General features: G+C 42.5%; 1 protein-coding gene across 1 annotated transcript in view; it reads right to left on the minus strand.

The window, feature by feature from the left end:
• The window catches only part of FOCAD (focadhesin), a 246,965-nt gene that overhangs the window by 191,971 nt on the left and 30,008 nt on the right, over positions 1 to 24,986 (minus strand). The window contains exons 3-7 of the mRNA XM_040417224.1: positions 24,268 to 24,422; positions 13,078 to 13,182; positions 8,353 to 8,457; positions 1,120 to 1,247; positions 1,038 to 1,081 (exon numbers count right to left, since the gene is read on the minus strand). Of these exons, the coding sequence (XP_040273158.1) occupies positions 1,038 to 1,081; positions 1,120 to 1,247; positions 8,353 to 8,457; positions 13,078 to 13,182; positions 24,268 to 24,422 (537 nt within the window). The remainder of the gene's footprint in view (positions 1 to 1,037; positions 1,082 to 1,119; positions 1,248 to 8,352; positions 8,458 to 13,077; positions 13,183 to 24,267; positions 24,423 to 24,986) is intronic.

The raw sequence follows: 24,986 nt of genomic DNA on the forward strand, positions 1-24,986 counted from the left end.
TGGATAGGCGGTCTCATTTTCTCTGTCAAATGAGATCAGGAAGTAAAAACTAGTGGGGGACCTTGGAAGTGTCGGAAAATTGGTGATGTACAACTTTTTTTTTTTTCTGCTGATTTAAAGAAAAAAAAAAATTCTCGGTGGGACATGGCGCATAAAATCTTGTTAACAATGCTATCATTTTTGCATTATCACATCATCTCAGTATATCAGCGAGCATAATCCTAAAGGTTAACATATCAGTTACATACCAGCTGAACGTGGAAGGACTAACATTGCCACATCTTACATGCCAAGGGTGCTCATATTTATTGTGTTTGAGTGCCCCAGTTTTTACACTGCACAGATGTCACTGTCCATGAAACGGTCGCTTTGTCTAAAGCTGCGCAGATTTCTTATGCAGTTGGCACTCAAGTAGAAACAGTCAAGATACAAAGATATGTCTGGCAATGACAACCATCAGGACCAATATGCTCCATGGTAAGATCTCCTGCCTTCCAAGTTGATCTGCTCAGTCTGGGACCAGCTGCTCTGCTGGGGAAATCAGGACTCGATGCTATGCACTCTTTACCCAACACCCCCCTTCATCTAAAAAAACATTAACTCTTGCACAGCCACAGAAGAAGAAAAGTTCCATGGAAAGTAAACACCAAGAGACCTCCACACTTTTCACACTCTGTAAAGGCAGTCTGCATTAAGCTGAAGAAAGATCATGCACAAGATGAAATCACACCAGCTACGTTCCAAGTGTGTTATCCATTACTACCTCCAGCACGTGAAACTACTCAGGGATGAAGATTAAATTACAAAAAGCCTTGTGAAAGAATCGGCACAGCTATGTTAAATGAAGAAAGGAGATTTCTAGTCCTCCTTTAGCGGAGGTCCTCTATCTTCGAGGTAGGCTGACTGATTCCCTTTTAATGATTGACCTCATTTAACCTAAGTTACACAGAGATGAATGTGCAGAGATTCAGAATGATCATGAAGTAATATGCCACAGATTATCCATCTACAGTCAGAAAAACAAAGTAGCCACTTACCTGCATGTAGCCTATTAAATCAAATAACAGGCGGACGACTTGTTCTTTCTGCAGCTAATGGCCTGCTAGCTTTAATGGAAACTTGGATCTGAATGAAGTAAAGCTTTCCTTATGCCCAATCGGAAGGCACACAACTCCTGAACTTGTGAAGGCTCGCAAAACAAGTATCTCAGAAAAGGTGTCAGCATGTTAATAGTAGATGGGTCATCCCTGAAAGAATATACAAAGTTAAATGAATGGATCGTTATTGTGAGCTACGAGAAAAGCAACGTTATTAAAAACGCGTGGAGAACTTTAATATTCTACAGGTAAGCACTCACTTCCAGCTTATCTTGCTCTAGATGTTGGATTTCCAGTTATGACAGCATCTATAAAACGGTTTGCCAGATTTTCAAAAACAGTACCTAACAATATATTTCTGGGACAACCCAAAAATCGCTTAAAAAACAAAAATAACCATGTTGAGGGGATAAATGTTACCACCGTTTAGCACTGTTTCAAGTTATGATGGCCCAAGAAACAGTATGTTCAAAGTATTGTAACCTGGAGCCATTGTAACTTAAGGTGTCACTGTATTATGGGAAATGAAGGCCAAGATGACAAATGTTAAAGGGAACCTGTCATGTTGAACATGGTGTCTGAGCTACAAAATGTTATAGAGCAAGAGAAGCTGAGCAGATTGATATATAGTTTTATAGGCAAAGATTTAGTATACGCTGTAATTTATTCATTCATATCTGTGCTCATTCTGGGCTTTGAAGTCCAGGAGGCGGTCCTATCAGTGATTGCCAGGCTTCCCACTATGACTGTGTATACAGAGATCACTGTCAGTCACTGATAGGACCGCCTCCTGGACTTCAGGAACTTAAAGGGCTTCTGTCACCCCACTAAAGTCATTATTTTTCTTTGGGCTAGTTAAATTCCTTATACTGCGATATATGAATATATAATGCTCTTACTCACTTTCCTTCAGCAGTTTCTTAAAAAAAACGGACTTTTATAATATGTAAATGAGCTCTCTACCAGCAAGTAGAGCGGTACTTTGAAGAAACGGCTGAAAGAAAGTGGTTGCCTGTTATGGTAACACTGACAGGCATAAGATATAATAACATTATTTTTAGGAATCCAACAATGTAATGAACGCACTGCAGATATTAAAGGTGTTATCCAAGACCTCTAATGCCCCCCCATATGCCCGGGCCCCTCACACAGACAGTACTTACCTTGCTCCCCGACACCTGCGTTGCTTCTGATGCCGGCAGGGGCGCCGCTGCATCTCCTCATCGCGGGGGTGGGGGGAGGTTTGGGGCAGCCAAAAGAAGGCCGCAACGGGAACGAGCCTCCCTAGCACTGAGGGTGACGCTAGAGAGGCTCGAACCATCGAGGCCTGCTATTGGCTACCCCCTCCCAACGCCGGATGTTTTCTTCCCCATGATAGGGAGATGCAGCGACATCATAAGCGACCGCGGATGCCGGGGAGCGAGGTAAGTAATATCTGTGTGAGGGCCCGGACATATGATGGGGGGGGTGGGGGGGCATTATAGGTCTTGGATAACCCCTTTAAAGTCCACAGTACGTTACTAATGTTGATTAAACCGCGAGAACTACAATGGAGCTAAGTCACGTATAAATCCACTGGCCGATCTGTGGCAGAAAACTGAATATACACAGCAGCACAATAGTCACCGGCAAAAAAAGGCGAGATCCTGAATACAGTGCACTCATAACTCAAGCCCGCCGGTTCTTCAATCACTCCTATTAGTCAAATGGTGCACAAATTTTCTGTGCAATTTTGCACAGGTGTACAGTCCCTGCACTGAAACACACTGCCCATACATAAAGGCAGCCAATTTCAGCTAACAGACCCACTTTAATTCAAATACATTCAAACAAAGCATCGCAGTGCATTTGCTGAAAATTATAAGACCGCAACTCACCTTCATCACCAGCTCTATCAACAAATACATTAGGAGAAAACGCATGTAATTTAGAATTTATCTTGATTGATGTGTAACCTTTTAGCAGCTCTCAAGTCCTCAACATTACTCAGCGCTAATATTTCACATGCTGTCATGCAGAGGAGTATGATTCCAAGACAGCTCACAGGCGGCTTTGTAGATTGTGCCAATTTGCACAATATATGTGAAGTTGATTTTGGCAGCTTGTGACAATAACACGGCAGTAGCTTTCAGGGCCCCTCCTTGTTATCCCCCGGCTGTGTACACTACTCCTGCTGTCACTGTTAGGTGCATATGTGAAGTCTCTGACAAGGGAAATGAAGCCAATAGTAACAAACCCAGGCATGTAGTGCCGAACATAGCGAGCATTTCCCTCTAAATAACCATCCCCTGGTCTCCTGGAGCTAACAATAAGACATTTACATAACGCACCTTCAGGTATTTTTTAGTGCTAATGAATATGCAGAAAGCAGCCATATGGTTTTTGGAAGGCAGATTTTGATGGACTGGTTTATTTACGCCATGTCCCATTTGAAGCCCCCCTGATGCACCCCAAGAGTAGAAACTCCAAAAAAATTGACCCCATTTTGGAAACTACGGATAAGACGCAGTTTTTATTGGGACTATTTTTAGGGTACATATGATTTTGGGTTGCTCTAAATTACATTTTTGTGAGGCAAGGTTACAAAAAATTTAAATTCTGAAATTTCATCTCCATTTGCCAATAACTCTTGTGGAACACCTAAAGGGTTAACTAAGTTTGTAAAAATCAGTTTTGAATACCTTGGGCGTACAAGTTAGTTTTCTCTACCATGAGATTCACGTGGTCTCACTCATGGTTTGCTCTACCATGAGTGACCAAGTGGTCACTGAAAAAAAGAGACTAAAATAGTCATATTCAGTGAAGCCCACTGTGGAAATTTGGATTCCTGCTTGGCCAACAAAATCAGGAATCACAGGCTCAAAATCCTCTTGGGGAACACCATGCAAGTTCACCGGTAGGGGGCTCAGGTGGACTTATCTGGTGGGCTGAAAAACTAGTACGAGCCCCAGAGCTGCTCGTACTAGTGTGGGCCACAGGGTCCCTGGCATGGCAGTCCCCTTGCACCGCCTGGCGGCGTCTCCGCCGCCTTGGGGGCTCATCATCATTGCTAGATGATAAAGAGGACGCGGATGACAAGAAGAAAGTGGGGTCATCCTCATCCTCACTGGGGCTCTTGGAGTCGGAGGCAAGCTGGGCGGTTGCCTCTTCGGCCGAGAACATCCAGAGGGCCGTAGGGGAGTGTGTGTGTGTGTGTGTGTGTGGAAAACTTTATTTAGTGTGCGTGTGTGTTCGTGGACTTTGTCCTAAACCTAACAGAAAAAAAAAAAGAAATAAAAAAAAAAAAGTAAAAACCCCAAAAAAGGCAAAAAAATAAAATAAAAAGATTCATACTCACTGATCAGCCGTCCGAAGCTGATCAGCGGTGGGGTGGGCGATGCTCCAACAGTGGCCAGACGCTAAGAGTGACAGCCACAGTCAGCATACGCAAAAATAAAATAAAAAAATGCTTGCGCCCCAAAAAATACGTGGGGGGGGTCAGGGGGGCAAGCTGCAGTACCCCTTGGGGGTCTAGGGTCACACTGCTGTGCTGTGGACCCCAGACACCCGATCAGGGTGATGCAACAGTGAAACTTATTTTTTTTCCCCCTAAACTTTCCCTGAATATCCCTGCCTAACCTGACCTTTCCCTAACCTGTCCTTAAAGTACCTTTCAGTGCCAGATGGCACTGTGGACGGTCAGAAGGGGGGTGCTGGGCACAGTTCCGACGCAGGCTGCTCGCTCTCCTCGCTCCCGGACACAGAATGGAGGAGGAGAGGAAAGCTGGGGGGGATTTAACTCCTGCCCGCGCAGCCAAAAGCAAGAGATCCTGAGAGGTGTTGTCACCATCACCTCTCAGGATCGCAGGATGGTGATTGGTGGTGTATTATCACACCACCGACCACCATCCTATTTCGGGTTATCGGGTCACCAGAGACCCGAATAACACGGAAACACAGCAAACGATTTCAGCAGGCACTCAGTTGCGATCACCGCGCGCTGAGGATCGTAAATACACATGACGTACCGGTACGTCATGTGTCCTTAAGTACCAGGGCATCATGACGTATCGGTAGGTCATGCGTCCCCAACAGGTTAAGGACCCCATGTCTTTAAAAGGAAGTGCATTAGATCCTTTAACTAATTTTGAAAGGGACACATCCACTTTTGGACAGGAGGTTAACAATGCTTCGTCCTCTTCACTAAAGGGAAGTGTACGTCTGATTGTTTTTGGAATAAATAGCTTCCTATCTGGAGCCTTCCATTCCCTTTTTATCAATTCATGCGTGTTTTTATGGACTGGAAAAACTCTTTTTCCTTTGTTCCAGTCCACTAAACATCTCATCTTGGACTGACCTTTGAACCTTCTTATCTGAGAGGTTAATGGTCGCTCTGACCTCTTTTATCAATTCTTTCGTATCCTCAGAGGAAAAAAGAAAACTTTTGAATTCCATATCAGACCCAGAGGAATCAATTGAATCTTGACTCTCTAACTCAGAGGCTTGTTCTGAGTCGGAAAAATCTGAGCAGGCCATTTTAGGGTCTCTACGCTTGGATGTAGCAGGACCAGGAACAGCCACGGGATTTTCAGATAGGGCAGAACGCATTTCTTCTCTGATTACATCCCTTAACTCTTCCCTAATAGAGGTAACCAAATCTTTTGCCATATTGGCAGTACATTTTTTGCAGAGCTTCTTATTACAAGGCTCTGGCAATTTTACCGAACATATCACACACTTCCTAACTCTAGGATTTGCTTTAGCTCTCTGAGCGCTATCTTTATCGCTCTGCATGCACACAGGGAGAGAAGCGGACAGAGGTAACAAGGGGGTTAGAATAGGTAAAACTATACAGCATCCCCCCAAGTAAGAGTAACTTACAACAGTAGGCCCCCGAGAGGTCTCCATCTGGCTTGTCCCAGTTCAGAATACTGCTAGGCCTCTGTAATACCTTAGTCCCTTTAAATACTCCTTAGCTGCAGATCTAAGATCAGAGGGAGATTCCGCCTTGAAGCCGCTCGCCAAAATTAAACTCTGCCCCCTCTGTGCGTGTCACACATACCGAAATCTTTGCTGGAATGCATGTGGAGTGCACCCGACTTCCTGTGACATCAATCGCAAGACCGAGAAGTATCGGGTTGCAGCAGGAAGAGAGCACAAGTTTAAGTGCTGATAACTTTAAAACGCTTTGACTTATCCAGGCCATTCTGAGATTGCTTTTTGGTCACATATTGTACTTCATGACACTGGTAAAATGAAGTAAAAAAAATTCATTTTTATTTATAAAAAAAAAATTCCAAATTTACCCAAAATGTGTAAAAAAAAAATGCTAATTTCCAAGTTTTAATTTCTCTACTTCTATGATACATAGTAATACCTCCAAAAATAGTTATTACTTTACATTCCCCTTATGTCTACTTCATGTTTGGATCATTTTGGGAATGATATTTTATTTTTTTGGGGATGTTACAAGGCTTAGAAGTTTAGAAGCAAATCTGGAAAAAATTTAGAAATTTTCAAAAACCCAATTTTTAGGGACCAGTTCAGGTCTGAAGTCACTTTGTGAGGCTTACATAATAGAAACCACCCAAAAATGACCCCATTCTATAAACTACACCCTTCAAGGTATTCAAAACTGATTTTACAAACTTTGTTAACCCTTTAGGTGTTCCACAAGAGTTAAATGGCAAATGGTGTTAAAATTTCTGAATTGGAGTCGGGAAGGAATTTTTTCCCCCTAAAATAAGGAAAATTGGCTTCTACTTCACAGTTTTTTTTTTTGGTCTTCCTCTGGATCAACTTGCAGGATGACAGGCCGAAACTGGATGGACAAATGTCTTTTTTCAGCCTTTGCATATTATGTTACTGCTATCCATAAGGGAGCATTCAACTTATGCAATGAATTTAATTTAAAGTGAATCTGTCAGCTTACTTAAAGCGCTGCGCTATACAAAAGGCACCACATTATAGCTACAGGGGCGTACTACTAGAAGCCAAAATGTAGTACTGTCTCGCTACTAACAGCACTGAAAGAACGCACTGGTCCGGTATATCGAAGAGGAGAGCACTCTCCTTGCCTCGCCCAGGTCCTTGAGGGCTGACTGACAGGTTGTGTATGCATTTATACACAGCAGCTTGTGAATCACTGCCTAATGGGCGGGAGGAGCTCCCAGCTATGATATAGCTAGACTCTGTGTAATCTTTATGCATTGTTATTGGCAAAATGGTACCAACATTTTGCACCATTCTGGCTAATAACTGTACAGACCTGTTTCTATAATATGCTGCTCTTATATAGTGCAACATCTTAAGTTGGCAGATCCACTTGAAAAACAAAAAAGGAATTCTGTAACTTCGTTATCGTCACCTAGTAGCAGAATTTTATCATTTTAAAGAGTTTAGGTGTCCCCTATTAAACAGTACTGTCTACAGAAAGAATACTGGTTTGTTGACTTACAGGTTAGCCAGGTAGACATTTAAGGCCCATTTTACATATGGGCAGATGAACAGTCCAATTATTGGGAACAAATCTTCACATAAGCACTCATTCCCGATAACTGGCCTGTGTAAATGTGCTGGAGATCAACCGACTAATGACCAAAAGGCAGGTGATCTGATCATTTATGCAGCACAAGAAAAATTGCTTGCTAGCAAAACATTGCCCTGTGTAAGCAGGGACGTGCTGCCAATAAACAATTAAACTGTGTGGGGATAAACAAGCGTACTAACGGTCATTTATCCTCATACAGCAGTGACTACTACTGCATGTAAATTCAGATAACAAGAGGACAATGATCAGGAACAATATAGCCAGTAACCTAAATATTAATTAATTATATTAAACTGGCTGATGGTCGTCCAGATTATAGCTAACGAGTGCTCGTACAGTCGCTCGTTAGCAATGATCTGGCAGTGTACTACTGCCGCCAATTACCCGATAAATGAGCAAACTCAAAAATCAAGCAGGCCTAAAAATCAACGTTTGCCAGAAGCAAATCTGCTGCTGGCAAACAATGATGCAGTATGGGGATGAGCGATGGCATTAGCAATCACTCCTTCCCCTACTGTGGAGGAGGGCGCTCCTGTCAAGCAAGCAATTGCCGGGAAGGAACGCTTTCCTACCAACAATCACCTGGTTGATCACAAAATCGAATGCAATTTTTTCTTCCTGGACCCCTGCGATAATATCACAGGATGCAGTGGGAGACTGTGTTTAAAGGAAACGGATTCAAAAACTTTCAACACATATAACAAGTGTGGTTTCAGATGATATTACCAGTGTGAAGAGAGTGGAGACATAGCAGAGATTCTGCTGCAAAAAGGACGGGCCCAACAGCTAGGTCTGTTTTCGAGCATGGTGATAAATGGATGTGGGGGGTTCCTAAAAAGAAAACAGAAATCTATTTAAATACACAGTTTGCTCCATCTTCACCTAGAATGCACCATTCTTCTCAATCTTATCTGAGCCACTTCTGTGGCTCTCAGGGTCTTGACTAAATACTAAACCCTATATTACACCTACAAATTTTCAAAGAGATGATCGCTAACATTCGTAGTAACACGGCCAGCCGAATGCCTGATGAACCGTGCAAACACTCCTTCATCGGGTAATGCAAATCTTTTTTTTGACAGGTTAAAAAAAATCATCGTTTGCAGGTGGCAGATCATGGTCTCCAATCACGATTTGCTGCCAGTAAACAATGAGTCAGTAAAGGGAAGAGCGATGGCATAACTATAGCTCCTCCCCATACTGAGGAGAAGATTGCTGCATGTAATAGCAGTGGTCTCCTCCACTAGTGAGCAGCAGATTGCCGGGAAGGAACACTTCCTTCCTGACAACCGCCTGTTAAATTGGACTGTCTCATACAGCCCTAAGATAGTTTCACAACTACTTACAATTCTGTGGTGCCACCAATTCTGCAATCCGGGCTGTGCTCACATGAACACCTGACTTGCTGGGGGCTCTTCCACTGATGTCTCAACTGGATATGCTCATGTCTTCCTTTTTAGCTGCATGTACGTTATACAGGAAGATAAGAACATAGTCAATCAAGACATCATGGCCTGCAGCTAGTCTGGAAGATTTGTGAGCACAGCTAATCATTTCTTTCTGGTGGTATCACACGTCAGCAAGTAAACTTAAAGGGGTTGTCTCACTTCAGCAAATAGCATTTATCATGTAGAGAAAGAGAATACAAGACACTTACTAATGTATTGGGTGTGTTCATATTGCCTCCTTTGCTGGCTGGATTCATTTTTCCATCACATTATACACTGCTCGTTTACATGGTTACAGACCACCCTGCAATCCAGCAGTGGTGGACATGATTGCGTAATACAGGAAAAAACACCAAACTCTCTGGTGGCTGGAACCAAGGGAGGACGCATAGGCTGGCGCTCTCTCTTATAATGTGCAACCACAGCCACCACTGATGGATTGCAGGGTGGTCGTAACCATGGAAACGAGCAGTGCATAATGTGAAGGAAGAATGAATCTAGCCATCAAAGGAGGCAATATGGACAATCACAATACATTTCTAAGTGGCTTGTATTAACTTTGTCTACATGATAAATGTCATTTGCTGAAGTGAGACAACCCCTTTAATAAAGCTTACTCCTTGCATAATGAAAAAAAATTCCAATACATTTTCTGCACCAGTTTTTCCCAATTTTCAAGATTTCAGATAGAATACATCAGTGGATACAAATCTGTCCTCTTCCTGTGATAACCACGGCAGTGCAGGCCTTGTTACTAACAAGTCATGCACCTATGTGATCACCACAAGACCAGGAAAAATAGTGAATGAGTAGAAGCAGAGATCTTAAAAACTGCAGCACATCAGAAGCTGCATACAAGTGTATACACATCACTGAGGTGTATTATTTGTATGTGTAATGAATCTTACTGGATTTTCTGCAGCAGTTTTTCACAATTTTCAAGATCTCTGCTTGGGGTCACTCAATAGAATACATCAGTGGATAAAAATCAATCCTCTTCATGAGAATTTCTCATAGAGCAAACATAAAGGGAGCAACTCTGACATCCAAAGGAGGGATCCAACCCTTTAAGTAGACTTACTGGATACATATATTGGGACAACTATTGAGGATGAGCACCGATGTAAAGGCTTATTCTGAATATTCTCAATAGCTGCCCCGGGTAAAGGTGCTGCCCATTGTGCATCGAATGAGCAAACGCTCATTCATAGGGTGACAGTATGTTTTATACAAAGCAGTCAGCAGCACCTCGCCCTGTGTAAAGAGGGATATGCTGCCAACAATCAATAAAACTGTGTAACATGTAAATGCAACTAACGAGCGGAAAATGATAAGGAAGGAACGTTTTCAGAACTGCTCACAAAGGAATATGAACGTTTATATGAATGGGTTAAACTGTCTAAAATCAGAATAAAAATGAAAAAAAGACAATTATGGAAAAGCTAAAAAGCCATCCTTGGTAAAATGGCTTCCACCTTCAAACAGATCAAATCAACCTGCAACCACTCGGCTGGGGCTGCAAAGAAAGCGAGCATTTCACTGCATGGCATAAGGGATAGTACAGTAGATCAGCAAACCTCTTAGTCCAGCAGATAAATGGGGGGAACGAAACTATATCGCTGATGTAGAAGAAATTACTAGCAGGCATAGCTGTGAGCTGTAAATTGTGTACTGCCATGCTCCAGTCTAGAAGATGCGCCACTCTCGGGTTCACCATTAACAGGCATAAAGCTGAAGTGTACTGACTGTGGCTGTAATGACCCATCTCCAGCTGAATATGTCCTCTTCACACACATCGGACCAGAATAAAAGGTACACTAACTGGAGCTCTCATCTTCATTCCACCTCATTAGTGGTAGCTCTGGATAATGATACAATCCATTATGTCCACTGTGGCACCACACAAACCCAGTAAGCAGGATGTGGGGTCAGAGCTGGAGGCCATTTTGGATGGAGATGGAGTCTGAGTCGGTAGAAACGTACTCCAGCTTCAAAATAAAATTACTAAAGACCGGGAAAGTTAAAAAAATAATTATTCATTTTTGTTAGTTTTTTACTCCCAGCCTTCCCAAAGCTATAATTTTCTATTTTTTCATTCACATAGCTGAATGAGGGCTTGTTTTTAGTGGGACAAGATGCACTTTCTAATGTCTCCATGACGGTTGCATAAAACGTGGAAAAAGAGGGGAAAAAATTCCAAATGGGGTGGAATTAAGCACCATTCTGCCACAGTTTTATGGGTGTGGGGTGGGGGGTTTACACCATTTCCTATGTGGTAAAACTGACCTGTTACATTTATTCTCCAGGTCCGTACGATTACGGTGATACCACATATGTATAGTTTTTCCTGTGTTTTAATACTGGAAAAAAAAATAACCATATTCTGACCCCTCTAACTTTTTTGTAGTTATGTGTACGGAGATGTGTGAGAGCTCATGTTTTGCGGGGTGGTCTGTACTTTTCAATGATACCATTTCGGGGTGTGTATGACTTTTTGAACACATGCGGGCTGCCATCTTGACTAACCCGTCCGACGATGCACAGGTAAGCCCTTACCTGTTCCTGAGCTGGGAGCCAATCTGAAATCAAATGCAGTCACCGGGAGCAGGCAGTTCCGAGAACAGCCCGATGAAGGCCCCCGGTTCGCTGGCGGACACTGCGAACTGACCATCACTGCTTTTTAATTTTTAATGGGAGGTGAAGCGACCAAAAAACGGCAAACCGGCCATTTTGACTTTTTTTCAGTTTTACCATTTGCCGTATGGGACAAATATTTTTTTATTTTAGTAGTACGGGTGTTGCCCATGAGGTCTATGAGAATTTTACTATGTTCCTATGGAGCTCTATAGAAACTAATGTGCAGCAGCCTTCTGCCACACAGGAGGACAGGGGCTGCCACGATCGCCGCCGGGGGGGGGGGGGAATCAGGGAAAACACCCAGAAGCACGCACTTCTGGGTTTTAGGGCATCCAGATGCCATGGTCACATTTGACCACAGTATCTGAAGGGTTAAAAGGTTTAAAACAGCAAAAACCCGGCTTCTATGGTGCCCACTGCACACACAATTTTTAAATGCCTGGCTGCCACTTAAATGTACGTTTGGCGGTCGGGAAAGGAGTTGTCCTGTTTCATGATAATGATGACCGATAATCAGGAAAAGACTTGAATAATCTTGTAATTTAATTTAGAACAGTTTTCCATGCTAGAAAGTAAATTTTACTATGCAACCTATAAAGCACCGGCTGGGAAAAAAAAATTGATGATTTTTTTTAAACTGTCATTTTTTTTTTATGTACCCATTCACTAGAAAAGGAGAGTCTTACAGCAAAATTGGACCTAAATGGTGCATGCTGTGATTTTCTCTGCATGGACTGATGGTCCTTTGCGGAAAATCACACATCTAAATGGCGCACTGACTATAGTAGGCCATCACTCGTCTGAATGAACCCTTAGCCTAAACTAGACTACAAAGAAAACCCCCTACTCATCCCCAGACCATCTAGAATAGGGTTTGCTAAGGGTCAGTAGAGCTGCAATAAAAATGCAGATGAGGGAAGAATGTAGTGATAGTTTCTCCCCGCTGCTCAGCACAGACTATGCAAGCTGCAAAATATTTACAGAATTTATATAAAAAAATTAGAGAAGAAAACATGCTAGTACTATTGAAGGCAATAACTAAACATGCCGGTTGCCATTAACTGTATTCTGAGTCTTCCGGGACTTTTACATGTCATGTACATTGTAGAGGATCCTAAGCGATAATAAATCATTCCTCTAGAACAGGGATTCTCAACTTGCGGCCCTCCAGCTGTTACCAAACTACAACTCCCAGCATGCCTGGACAGCCTACAGCTATTAGGGCATGCTGGGAGTTGTAGTTTTGCAACAGCTGGAGGGCCGCAGGTTGAGCATCCCTGCTCGATAAGATGAAAACGTAAGTACTTTAGAATGAAAAATCAAGTAATTACTGTGAACTACACAAAGCTGACCGTTAACTGCTTACCAGATCTTATAAGCGCACTTGTAGGTTTGGTCTCTATCTTGATCTGCATTCCGTGCTTCAATTTGAAGCAGCCGCCAAACACACCTTACCAATCCCTGCAAATAACTAGAGAAAATAAAAAGAGGAAGGAATAAAGCATACAATGAGATTGTAATAGTAACAAAATATCAATCACATCACTTGGAAATGAAATCATATCCATCTTCATAACAGTTAACAACCCTCAATAGTCCTCAGTAGATCAACTGCAGACATGTGATACTACTCCGCTGAACTTCATATATCACAACTATGAAAAATAATGATATATAGTGTATTACGATAAATGGAAATGTATTATTTTGGTTTTATGCTGTTTGTCATTTTAATGCAATCCATTTAACAATGTGTATATAATATGCACACAGCTTTCCGGATGCTATGTAAAATAAAATGGCAGTGTGGGGTTAAAGCTGAAGCTACATAGTGATCTCAGCCGTGAAAACAGTTGTGCGACCAAAGATCGCCGTGTAGAAGGGCAGTCATTGAAATGAATGGGGTTGCAGTCTGACTCTGAAGTTGCCGAAAGCCCCAAATCGCAAAAAAATCCAGCTGTGTGGGTGCACAGGGAGACCGTGACACTTGTCACAGCAAAAGTCGCTGTGTAGCAGCTTTAGGGCTGAGAGATATCAAGATAACAAAATATAAAAAGATATATATCACTACAAAGTATGGGTTTTGTTTTTCATTGTTAATTAGAAAGGGTATAAAAGGGGTCCTGTCCATAAAATGACCAATGATGGAGGGACATGTGACCAGACACAACACTTGGTCTCCTCTATTCAAACACACTGCACCTGCAGGAAACTCCCAACAGAACAAGTGTGGATGGCCGGTGTGCTGTATTTGAATGAAGGACACATCACAAGGAGGTGATTTGCCTGGTCACATGAAATATAGAAAACGCTGCAGATTATCAACAAAGCTGATATTAGCAAGTGCCATATTGTCATCTTATAAACACACTGGCCAACAGTAACCAGGAAGTAGCCAACCCCTTTAAGGCCAATAGACTGAAGCATGCCGAGTTGGAACTGTTGGTGAACAGTGCAGAGAGATCCAGGAGAATAAGTAGAGAGTAGTCACCATTACATTTAGTCATCAGGAGGTCATTTAAAACTTTGATAAAGGGCAGATTCCGTAGAGTGCAGAAAGAGGTCAAAAAGAGTTAGCACAGAGATGGCAGATTAGGCAAGAGTAGGCCCGACATCCCACAACCTTAGAAAAAGGGGAACATTATAGACAGTTGCTAGTTAACAGCACAAGACGAGTAAAGCTTGGATTTTTCTGTAATGGGGTACTAATAATGTGTTTAAAAGAGGAAGGAAAAAATACCAGACAAAATGAGCCCTGGGGTCATGAGACAACTGCCTCTTGTAGATAGAAGGATCTGAGGCTGAATGCTGAAACAGGTAGTACAGGATGAAAGAAAGAACACTAACAACAACCATTTCCTTTCCAACAATAAAATAGTTCAAATCCTTATAATATGTTAAGTTTTAATGGTATCTACACTTTGTAAAAAAAAAAAAAAAAAAAAAAAAAAAAAAAAAAGGTACAGATACGCTGCTGGGAGTGCTTTGCCCCTTCAAATTGCTTCGCCTCTGCCAGGCTCTCTGAGCTTGTGGAGTATGGATCCATAAATTGTATGTGGGATTCATAATGTCTGCAAAGCACTGCGGGATATAGTAGCGCTATATAAGTGCATAAAATAAAATAAATACACCACACACTCAGAGAGCTGAGCAGAGGCAATGAAAGCGAAAAGGGCACAGCGTTCTGAGCAGCGCTTTTGCCCCTTTGTGTGTGTGTGTGTTTTTTTTTGTTGTTTTTTTTTTATAAAAAAGTTTAATTACCCATTAAAGGGGTTGTCTCACTTCAGTAAGTGACATTTATCATGTAGAGAAAGTTAATACAAGACACTTATGTGAGAGACAAGATTTGATTTCTCCATGTAGTACACATTTGTCTCCACTAGATGGCCAGAACCATATGTATGAGAAGGTCAATAATGGAGGGGGAAGAGGGGATTACATTACAGTCTTCAAATACACCTATAGACTCAGTGAAACCACTCCTATCAGGTTAAGGAGCCAATAGTCTCTACCAAGGCTCAGGGAAGATGAGAAGATGCTTTCATGAAACCACCTAGTTTGTCTGGTCTCATTATAAGGCAGTATGGTGTACACATACTTATTCTTCTAATTGATTTGGCACCACACAAAGAAGAAGGAGAAGCGCATTAATTGCGCCAACAAAATGGCGCCGAGCGTGGGGCAGATAGCTTGCGTAACTTTCGATTCAAACGCCACGAGAGCGACTTAAACGGAACCATCAGACGAGATCACATGCCGGCAAGGTAAGAAAGCTTTATTTCTTACAAATCTCCTCTGTAACTTCCGCTTTTGTGGGTTCTCAAGAGTTGAATTGGTGTTATCGCGATAAAAGGGTTCAAGTTATAGCTGATCTGTGTCCGTTAGAAAGAACCTGTTGAAATATTCCTTCTTTGTGTGGTAGAACATGCTGAAACTAAACTGAAGTTGTTAGACGGCTGAGCTGGATATCCTGTGACGTAGAATTAGTTCCCAGTCAAGGTTCTGACGAGAACTTTAGGAAAAGGGTTAATACCAATTGTCTCATAGGCAATTGGAAGTTATTAAGATTTTGTATCCCGGTGAATTGACTAGGGGTCTTCACTTTGAGAGATTGTGGGTTCAATACTATTATTCCGTTTGAGCTTTGTGCAACTACGCTTAAGTTTGCGGGTTTGATAAGTAGCAATTGTTAGAGCTTTGTGCAACTACAATAATGGGAAATTCTAATGTTGCAGGACAGAGTGTAAAGAGATATTAACAGCGACTCAGTTGATGAGAGAAAAAGAAAGGAAAAGTTTCAATTAGAAATAAAAGTTGAAAGCATTCTGTCATACTAAGTAGCAGCGATTTCCGGTATTATCCGTAAATATGCAGTTTTGTGTAAAAGTTCCCCCTAGAGATTACAATTGCAGGAGGAGATAGATTAAATTAAAGTTTGTGGAAAACTGTATATGGAAAGTTGAAAGTAATTGAGGAGAATGGACAATTGATATAGTAAAATGGAGGATTTGGGTGTGGTAGGGAACAGAACAAAGAAGTTTGCCATGCGGCATTCCCTTCCCCCCACCACATGTGTTGTAACTAAGTAATCCTGGGTCTTGTGGTCCATCAAAGAAGACTACCTATTGCTTTTTCTGTCAGCCCCTCCTCTACACCAGGTGCTGGAATGTGCTAATCAGCACCACCCACTGTGCCTTCTGCTCCCTCTAGCCCTTCCCCATCCCCAAAAACTCTTTCCTTAGGCCTTATGGGGGATGGGAGTGTGTGTGCGAGTAACATGTTGTTTGTTTGAGGACACTATTTCTATCATAGTTCCAACACTGGATTATATCCAGTGATGTCTGAAAATAACCCTTCCCAATTGTATGTCCCATCAGTTAAAAAGGTACCTGCAGTAATTGCCCCTATGATGACTACTAGAAATATTCCCATGATGCTAGTTGGAAGTGTCCTATCAATCTAAGGATGCACCCATTCTAAGTCCTTATTCAGGTATGAGTGAAAGTATAGGGATATCTGCATCATTATATGATGTATGACATATACTACACCCAGTAGTAACATCAATTTTGCCATGATGAATAGAATTCCCAATTCAGAGGACTTACTTATGCTGCTTTATAGAAAATTAGTTAAAATATGGAGAGTTTTCTCATATTATTTATGAGATTTTGAAAATTGAGTCCAATGTAGAGCTGAGGATTTAATGCATAGTGAAGATCAGTGAGTCTGTGATGAAGTGTTTAGATCATCAGTCAGTCACATTGTCCTCAGGACAGAGTGTGTGGAGAAAGTTTTCACTAGACTCCAGAAAAGTTGGGTGGATTTGGATTTTTGAGATTACTTTAGCTATGCATGAGAAAATCCTAAGTGCTGCCTTTGTGTATGGTCTTGAGAATCATCTAGAAAGGTCTAGTGTTGGCTAGGCTTGAGTGAAGTTCATTTTGTCCCTATTTTGTCATATTGTAAAAGTTAAATCAAACAAAGACCTAAGGCGGAGGTGGCTGCCTTTCAGTCCTCCCCACAAGGGGGGGGGGGGGGGGGGGGGAGACTTTGTATGTACTTGCCCACTTCCTCGCCCGTGGGAAGAGCTACAAATGTTTAGCCCCTTCAAATGAAACACCCATAGGAAATTAACAACCCAGAATCAAATACTGGATCCCTATTATTTATATAATCCTTGGGATCTAATTACATTGCCTCATAGCAAACATGTTCCATGATCTCTCATGGCTAAGGGTAGTATCACATGTGTAGGAGCATCTAGTAATGCAATTCCTACTCCTCTCACCAATTAATCACCGTCTTAAGGGTGTGCAAAATTAGATCCGATCACTCTGCTGCATCTGAAAGGGGGGAGGCTGGGAGTAGTAAATACAAATACTTTTTCCCACCTCTGTAAATAAAAATAAAAAGTGCTTTCTGGGAGTAGTAAATAAAAATATAAATATTCAAATTCAAATTTAATGTCTCCATCTAATTAATAACCACATTTTTGAGTTTCTGGTAGATCATTTCAGGTTCCTGGAAGATGGATCACCTCGGACAGGATATGCTGTTCCTACTTAATCTGATGTTGTCAAGAAAGAACCACTCCGTCCAGCAATGGTAGTGCAGGAGACAGAGCTGAAGACACTCGCTGAGGTTGGTAAGATGGCTGAGGGTAAGACTGCTAACATCCAGGTATGCCTTCGATATCACTCATTATTATGGTCTAATCTAGTGAAGCAGAGATTTTGTTGGATCCATGGCTAAGCCCATCAATAATGAATGCTGAGTGTATGAAAGATGTTTGATGCCCTGATGCTGCCTGAGGAGGTAGAGGCTACATTATTATCTGAAGTCTACGCTAAGTGGAAATCTGTGTGATATAGGATGGCTTAAGGCCAGTGGACTTCCAAAAAGTTTGCCTTTTTCAGATACAGGTTACAGAGGCTGAAAGGAAACATCAAAGGATAAAGGTAGAAGTGATAATAGGACTCTGGAGAGTTGGTAAGAAACTCTTCCTTCAGAGGGCACTCTACCTAAAGAGGATGGATTTAGAACATGGGCAAATCCAGAGAGAGAAGGTGTGATTGGGTTCTGTGGTGGACGGCTCCTGGGGTCAACAATGCTGCCACTAGGTGAATGCTGTAATAATGATGGGAGAACTATGGGAGTTCCAGGAAGGCATATGCCAAGGTCATCTTACCCATTTCAGAGACTGCGGATTGACTACATTCATAACAAAAGGTGGAACAGTGTGAATATGTCTGTGTCTATATTGATCTCTTTCCAGGATATTCGGAGATTTGGCCTGTAGCGAAGGCTACAGCTAAAAGATACTGACTGAGGTGAGAGTACCTATCCCTGGGGTTTTTCTTCCTCCGTCCTCATGAAGTACTCTTTGGGAATGCTCCTGGATTAGGTGTCTATTTCCCCAATAGTTCCAGATGCAGCATAGTAGTTTTCCAAAATGATGTTGTCTGTTGCACAATTTATTGTCTAATGTGTATTTCCAAGTTTTAGTTGTTTCCTAGAATCCAGACTGTATAGAAGTGATTCATTCTTCACAATCAGGAGATTGGATAGTGGTGAAACAAGAGACGGGTGGAAAGTCCTAGAGCTACGGTTTGAAGACCTACATCAAGTCCTGATAACCGCCGCCACTGCTGTTGAATTGCAAGGAAAAACTGATCGTATTGCAATCAAGTGTCAGGACTATAAGAGCCATAATGTTGTTTCATGCCTTATTGTTTGTTCCATATTGTACAAAGGGGAAATCACAGTCAAATCAAATTCCAACGGTGATATATTATCAAGATGAGTCAGGAACAACTAAGTTGACTTTTGCAGTATAGTGGACTGTAAGACAGATGACAGGACACTTGGTTTTGGTCTGATAAGTACATCTGTGTGACTGGAACTGACCCAGTCTACGGTAATTGTATTTAAATATGACCATACCAACTGTGGATATTGGAAATTAACAGAATGGAGTACTAGTCTAAAGTGTTAGAAATATAAACTAGTGGAAACTACCTCTAGAGTCAGTAAAGCTGAAGTTTTGTCGCAAAGGATGACTATCCTGAAGGGAACCCCACCAAACAATTGTAAACATGATGAGTGTAATCCTCTGTTCCTGTCCATTAGAAATCCTATCCAACAGGATTCGGGGATATTTAGAATGTTGGTAAGAGAGAAACCTCAAAGTTCAGTAGCATCTGTGGCTCCTACATCCTTACCTATAGTTGGCATTAAATATTTGGCCAAATTTAAAATATAATGACAAAGTGACCTTAGAGACAGGATTTATACAGGAAAACCCTTTGGTGTTTTCCCTCCAGGATATTGTTCTTACATAATTCAGCTGAAGAAGACAAGTAGTGACTCTGACGTTTACTCTGACAGTTGGTTTATCAACCAAAATTATCAAAACGCAGATATCTGGTGATTGTGTGGAGATTTGAAACTCCGACCCAGGATGCAGGTGGAATGAAGTGGTCAATGTACCCTGATCAAGTCCTGATCGGGTACTGATGCCATTTGTTCTATTCTCACCTCCTGAGTGGGATCAAATCAGAAAACAATGTCCGGTCACGACTAAGGAGGTCACTGCCTACATCTTTTGACTCATGTTTATACATGGATGCCATAGGAATCTGTAGAAGAGTTTCTGATTAATTTAAAGCTAAAAGTCAGATAGTTGCAGGATTGGAGTCATTAATTCCCATGATTAGTAGTATAAAAAAATTAATAATAATTTTTTTTGATTGAATTAACATATCTATTGTCATCAACAGAGATTTGTGAATTATATCTGTGATGCTGTTGAAGGAATGGTGGAACAACTGAGCTCTTTTCCAGTGATGACGCTACAGAACCGACTGGTCCTTGACAGCAGAAAAAGGAGGGGTCTACAAGAACGGCTGCATCTACATTCCGGACAACACTGCCCCTGATGGAAGGATCACCAAGGATCTGAAGAAACTGATGGAAGGATCACCAAGGATCTGAAGAAACTGATGAACTTTATCAAATGAACTGATGGAAAAATTCTGAAATTAATATCATGGCCAGAATAATGTTTTGGGAACTGGTTCAGTGACTACAATGTTATTAGAATTTGGTTTTAATGGGCTGTCATATAGTTCTACATTTTAGGAAAATTTTTTGGAAAATGTATAATACATCCATGCCCACACTATGTATATGTGCTGTGCCCCTGTCAAAGACAAAGATTATTCCATCCTGAAGTAAATAAAACCTTGTTGATGGTTGCGGTGTAAATAGGACAAGGTGAAGGCAAACCCGAAAGGGAGTTGAGGGGACCTGGTGAAGCAATAAGGAAAGTCCAGCTCTTCGCTGTTTAGGGCGTTGGGAGAGTACCTCACATTGCTTATTCATCTTGTATCTATTTACCGCAAAAAGGAGGGATTTGTGAGAGACAAGATTTGATTTCTCCATGTAGTACACATTTGTCTCCACTAGATGGCCAGAACCATATGTATGTTTTTCCATCACATTATACACTGCTCGTTTCCACGGTTACAGACCACCCTGCAATCCATCACTGGTGGTCGTTCTTGTACACTATAGGATAAAGCGCCAGCCTCTCTGGTGACCGGGACCATGGGAGTGCACATAGGCCAGTGCTTTTTCCTATAGTGTGCAAGTACGACCACCACTGATGGATTGCAGGGTGGTCTGTAACCATGGAAACAAGCAGTGTATAATGTGATAGAAAAATGAATCCAGCCAGCAAAGGAAGCAATATGGACAATAACAATACATTAGTAAGTGGCTTGTATCAACTTTCTCTACATGATAAATGCTACTTACTGAAGTGAGACATCCCCTTTAAGAGACAAACTGTAAGGTCAAGTGGACAAACTAGACCAATTACTCCCAAAAGTTAAGTGGCAAATGTACTGATTCCCTAGGGGACAAAGGGGTAAAACTTAACATTTATTGTTAATATTCCTAAAATAAATGAGCGCTAATATAAGGAGCCTCTAGAACAAACAAAAAGACAGCCCATTAGGGCCTAAACAAGACATACACAGTATGGTGACCGAAAAAGAGAAATATGGAAAAACAGGAACGTTCTCACCTATATATGCAGTAAAACTGGATGTTGAATTCTCTTCCGTATTGCGGATTTCAGACGGTAAACATTGTTGATGTGTCACCATACCGAATCATAATCGTCACCACAGCATAGACAGGAATCGGGATCAGCAGGCCCTAGAATACCCTACTAGAGGGGCAAGGGCTGTAACACCCTACCTGTCTATACGAGGTACTTGCCCCGCAAGGAGCGTCCCCGTCGGGATACCTATCTCTATGTGGGACGGAGTCCCTAGTACACCCTATTCAGGTAACTCCCGACGTGTCACGTTTCATTCAGCGAACTCATCAGGGGAGATGTACATATGTAATAACAAGCAATGGATGGGGCTTGTATTACAAAAACAACAAATAGTAAGGGGGAAATGAGTACAAGCTAATTGTTAAGGATATTCCAGAAAAACAGGGGGTTGGTCAGTCGGACTCGAACCACCTAGAATGAATAACCCAAATAGCTAGATTGCAGGCGCACCAGTGGGTGATGCCTGCCAGAGTCCGGGTGTGACCCTAGGATACGTGCTATCCAAATTGGCTGTCAGCAAGGAGTGCCTACCTGTCAGCGCCTTTTAAAAGTAAGAAGTCGCGCGCCAGTGTTCCCGATCCGCCCTACTTCCGGTCACGTGACGCCGGATACAGGAGGTCACGTGACAGGTGGGCCGGCGCACCGGCAACGCACCCCAGAGCCCGCAACGCCAAGGTATGACGTCGCAAAGCCACATGGTCGGACCAAGCCGGCCCTGGAGGGCGGCACCAAAGATGCGCCACACCCCCAAATGCACGGACCATAGCAGGGACGGTTACATGTATAATCAGGAGGTGGGACAATGTACTTAGCAACCAATGTGTCTGAATGTTGATACGGACAACAAGGTAGCAAATGGGGCCCATAATAAAAAGGAACCCTTAGTAACAATACAGATACATAGTACACAGAGCTAAAAATGCCCAGCTTAAAGAGACACCGACCTCAGGAGGAGTTAACTAGTTAATTGCCAGTAAGACATAAAGATAATGAAATAAGAAGGGAAGGGGGGGGGGGAGAATGTTGAAGGATTCAAATATAACAACTAAAATTCAGTTGCTCATTTAAGCCCATAGGGGCCATAGTTTTTAGATAATAAATCCAACGGGTCTCGCGCTGAAGAATAGCGCGGTCCCAATCACCCCCACGCCTTGTGGGGAAGACCCGATCTATGCCCATAACCGAAATACGGGCTTTCCCGTTGTGGTAATTATGGATGTGATTAGCCACAGGTGTGTCTTTGGCCTTAGATATATCATTTAGATGTTCCCCAATTCTTCAGCGAAACTCGCGGATGGTCTTGCCCACATATCCTCTGCCACATTCACATGTCAGAAGATATATCACTCCGCGCGTTCGACAGTTAATAAAATGGTGAATAGAGTACTCTTTGCCTGTGACTGTACTGCTGAAAACCTTCCCAGTTTTCAGATCGGTGCAGGCGATTCCAGCATTCCCCACACCTTGGGTATTAGGGCAGTTGAACACTTTTTGAGCACCCGTGGATGTCAGTACCGCGCCTACAGCCTAAACAGCCTGTTTGTCCTCCCCCTATTGGAATTCACTCTGGCCAGTAATGTGTTCTCTTTTAATGGGAGGATCTACCACCAGCTCAGGAGCACAGCGATTGGGAGTTCATGTGCCCCATCGTATGCTAATTTGTTTCTGGGCTGGTGGGAAGAGACCTTGGTTTTCAGGGAGGACCGGTCTGTACTTATGGACCAGGTAGGCTTGTGGGCGCGGTACATTGATGACATCTTCATCATATGGAGCGGAAGCGTATCTTCGTTCCGTTCATTGGTGGAGATGCTCAATGACAATAGCATTGGTATGCACTTTACCTAAGGGTTCCTTTTATTATGGGCCCCATTTGCTACCTTGTTGTCCGTATCAACATTCAGACACATTGGTTGCCAAGTACATTGTCCCGCCTCCTGATTATACATGTAACCGTCCCTGCTATGGTCCGTGCGTTTGGGGGTGTGGCGCATCTTCGGTGCCGCCCTCCAGGGCCAGCTTGGTCCGACCATGTGGCACGCTACGTGATTTGCGACGTCATACCTTGGCGTCGCAGGCTCTGGGGTGCGTTGCCGGCCTACTTCCGTGCGTTCCACCGGTCACGTGACTTCCTGTATCCGGAGTCATGTGACCGGAATTCGAGCGGATCGGGAATACTGGCGCACGACTTGTTACTTTTAAAAGGCGCTGACAGGTAGGCACTCCTTGCTGACAGCCAATTTGGATAGCACGTATCCTAGGGTCACACCTGGACTCTGGCAGGCATCACCCACTGGTGCGCCTGCAATCTAGCTATTTGGGTTATTCATTCTAGGTGGTTCGAGTCCGACTGACCAACCCACTGTTTTTCTGGAATATCCTTAACCATTAGCTTGTACTCATTCCCCCCTTACTTTTTGTAATACAAGCCCCATCCATGAAACGTGACACGTCGGGAGTTATCTGAATAGGGTGTACTAGGGATTCCGCCCCACATAGGGATAGGTATCCGGACGGGGACGCTCCTTGCGGGGCAAGTACCTCGTATAGACAGGTAGGGTGTTACAGCCCCTGCCCCTCTAGTGGGATATTATAGGGCCTGCTGCTCCAGATTCCTGTCTATGCTGTGGTTACGATTATGATTCGGTATGGTGACACATCAACAATGTTTACCGTCTGACATCCGCAATACGGAAGAGGATTCAACATCCAGTTTTACTGCATATATGGGTGAGAACGTTCCTCTTTTTCCATATTTCTCTTTTTCGGTCACCATACTGTGTATGTCTTGTTTGTTCTAGAGGCTCCTTCTGTTAGCGCTTATTTATTTTAGGAATATTAACAATAAATGTTAAGACATCCCCTTTAATCAAGACAGAACAACTGGAACTTTAATAAAAAGAAAGACACTGCAAAAACTATACTAACCTGGCAGAAGGGATAAGGTTTAGGACACCATTGAGAACATAGGTGAAATATGCATGTTTCTGTTGTACTAATGTTACCAGGGCGTCGCAACAGGCTGTCCTCACTACAACATTGTCACAGCAGCACTTCTCCCAGAGGACATTCAGGGATGGAGTCTGGAAGAAGGGATTTCAAGAAAGAAAGGTATAAACAATTCCGGGTTGTAGCCTTATAACGCATTATTAGAGCATCTATTGTCACAGTACAAAGAAGAATCAACATCATTTTACATCCTATATACTGGTATAACCTACATGGAAACACAAGTGCTGATTAACTTTGCAGCATGGATCCGGAGGTACAGCAAGTATTGCAGTGCGCAGTGTGAAAATTCTGCTGGCTGCTACCAGAAACAGTCAACAGCCTGTCAACAGGCTTTATTGCTTTCATCAGATTCAGTGCTATTTTCAGACCTTGGTCAACGTTGTCTGCAAAAGTATTATTTGAGAAAGGAATATTTGGGAATGACAAAAATAAATAAATTAAGGTGTATGCAAGGATGTTTCTTTCTGGTGCAAAAAAATTATAACATTACAATGACCGATGTTTTCCATCAGTTGTGAAAAAACCCTCTGTTGACAATTAATGCATTTTTTCAGGATAAGTCAAATCATTTGCAAAAAAATAAATAAAAATGGAGCAGGATGCAATCTCAAGTGGGCACATACCCTGATCGGGTT

This window comes from Bufo bufo, chromosome 2 (genome assembly GCF_905171765.1).
Source record: "Bufo bufo chromosome 2, aBufBuf1.1, whole genome shotgun sequence".
Lineage (NCBI taxonomy): Eukaryota > Metazoa > Chordata > Amphibia > Anura > Bufonidae > Bufo > Bufo bufo.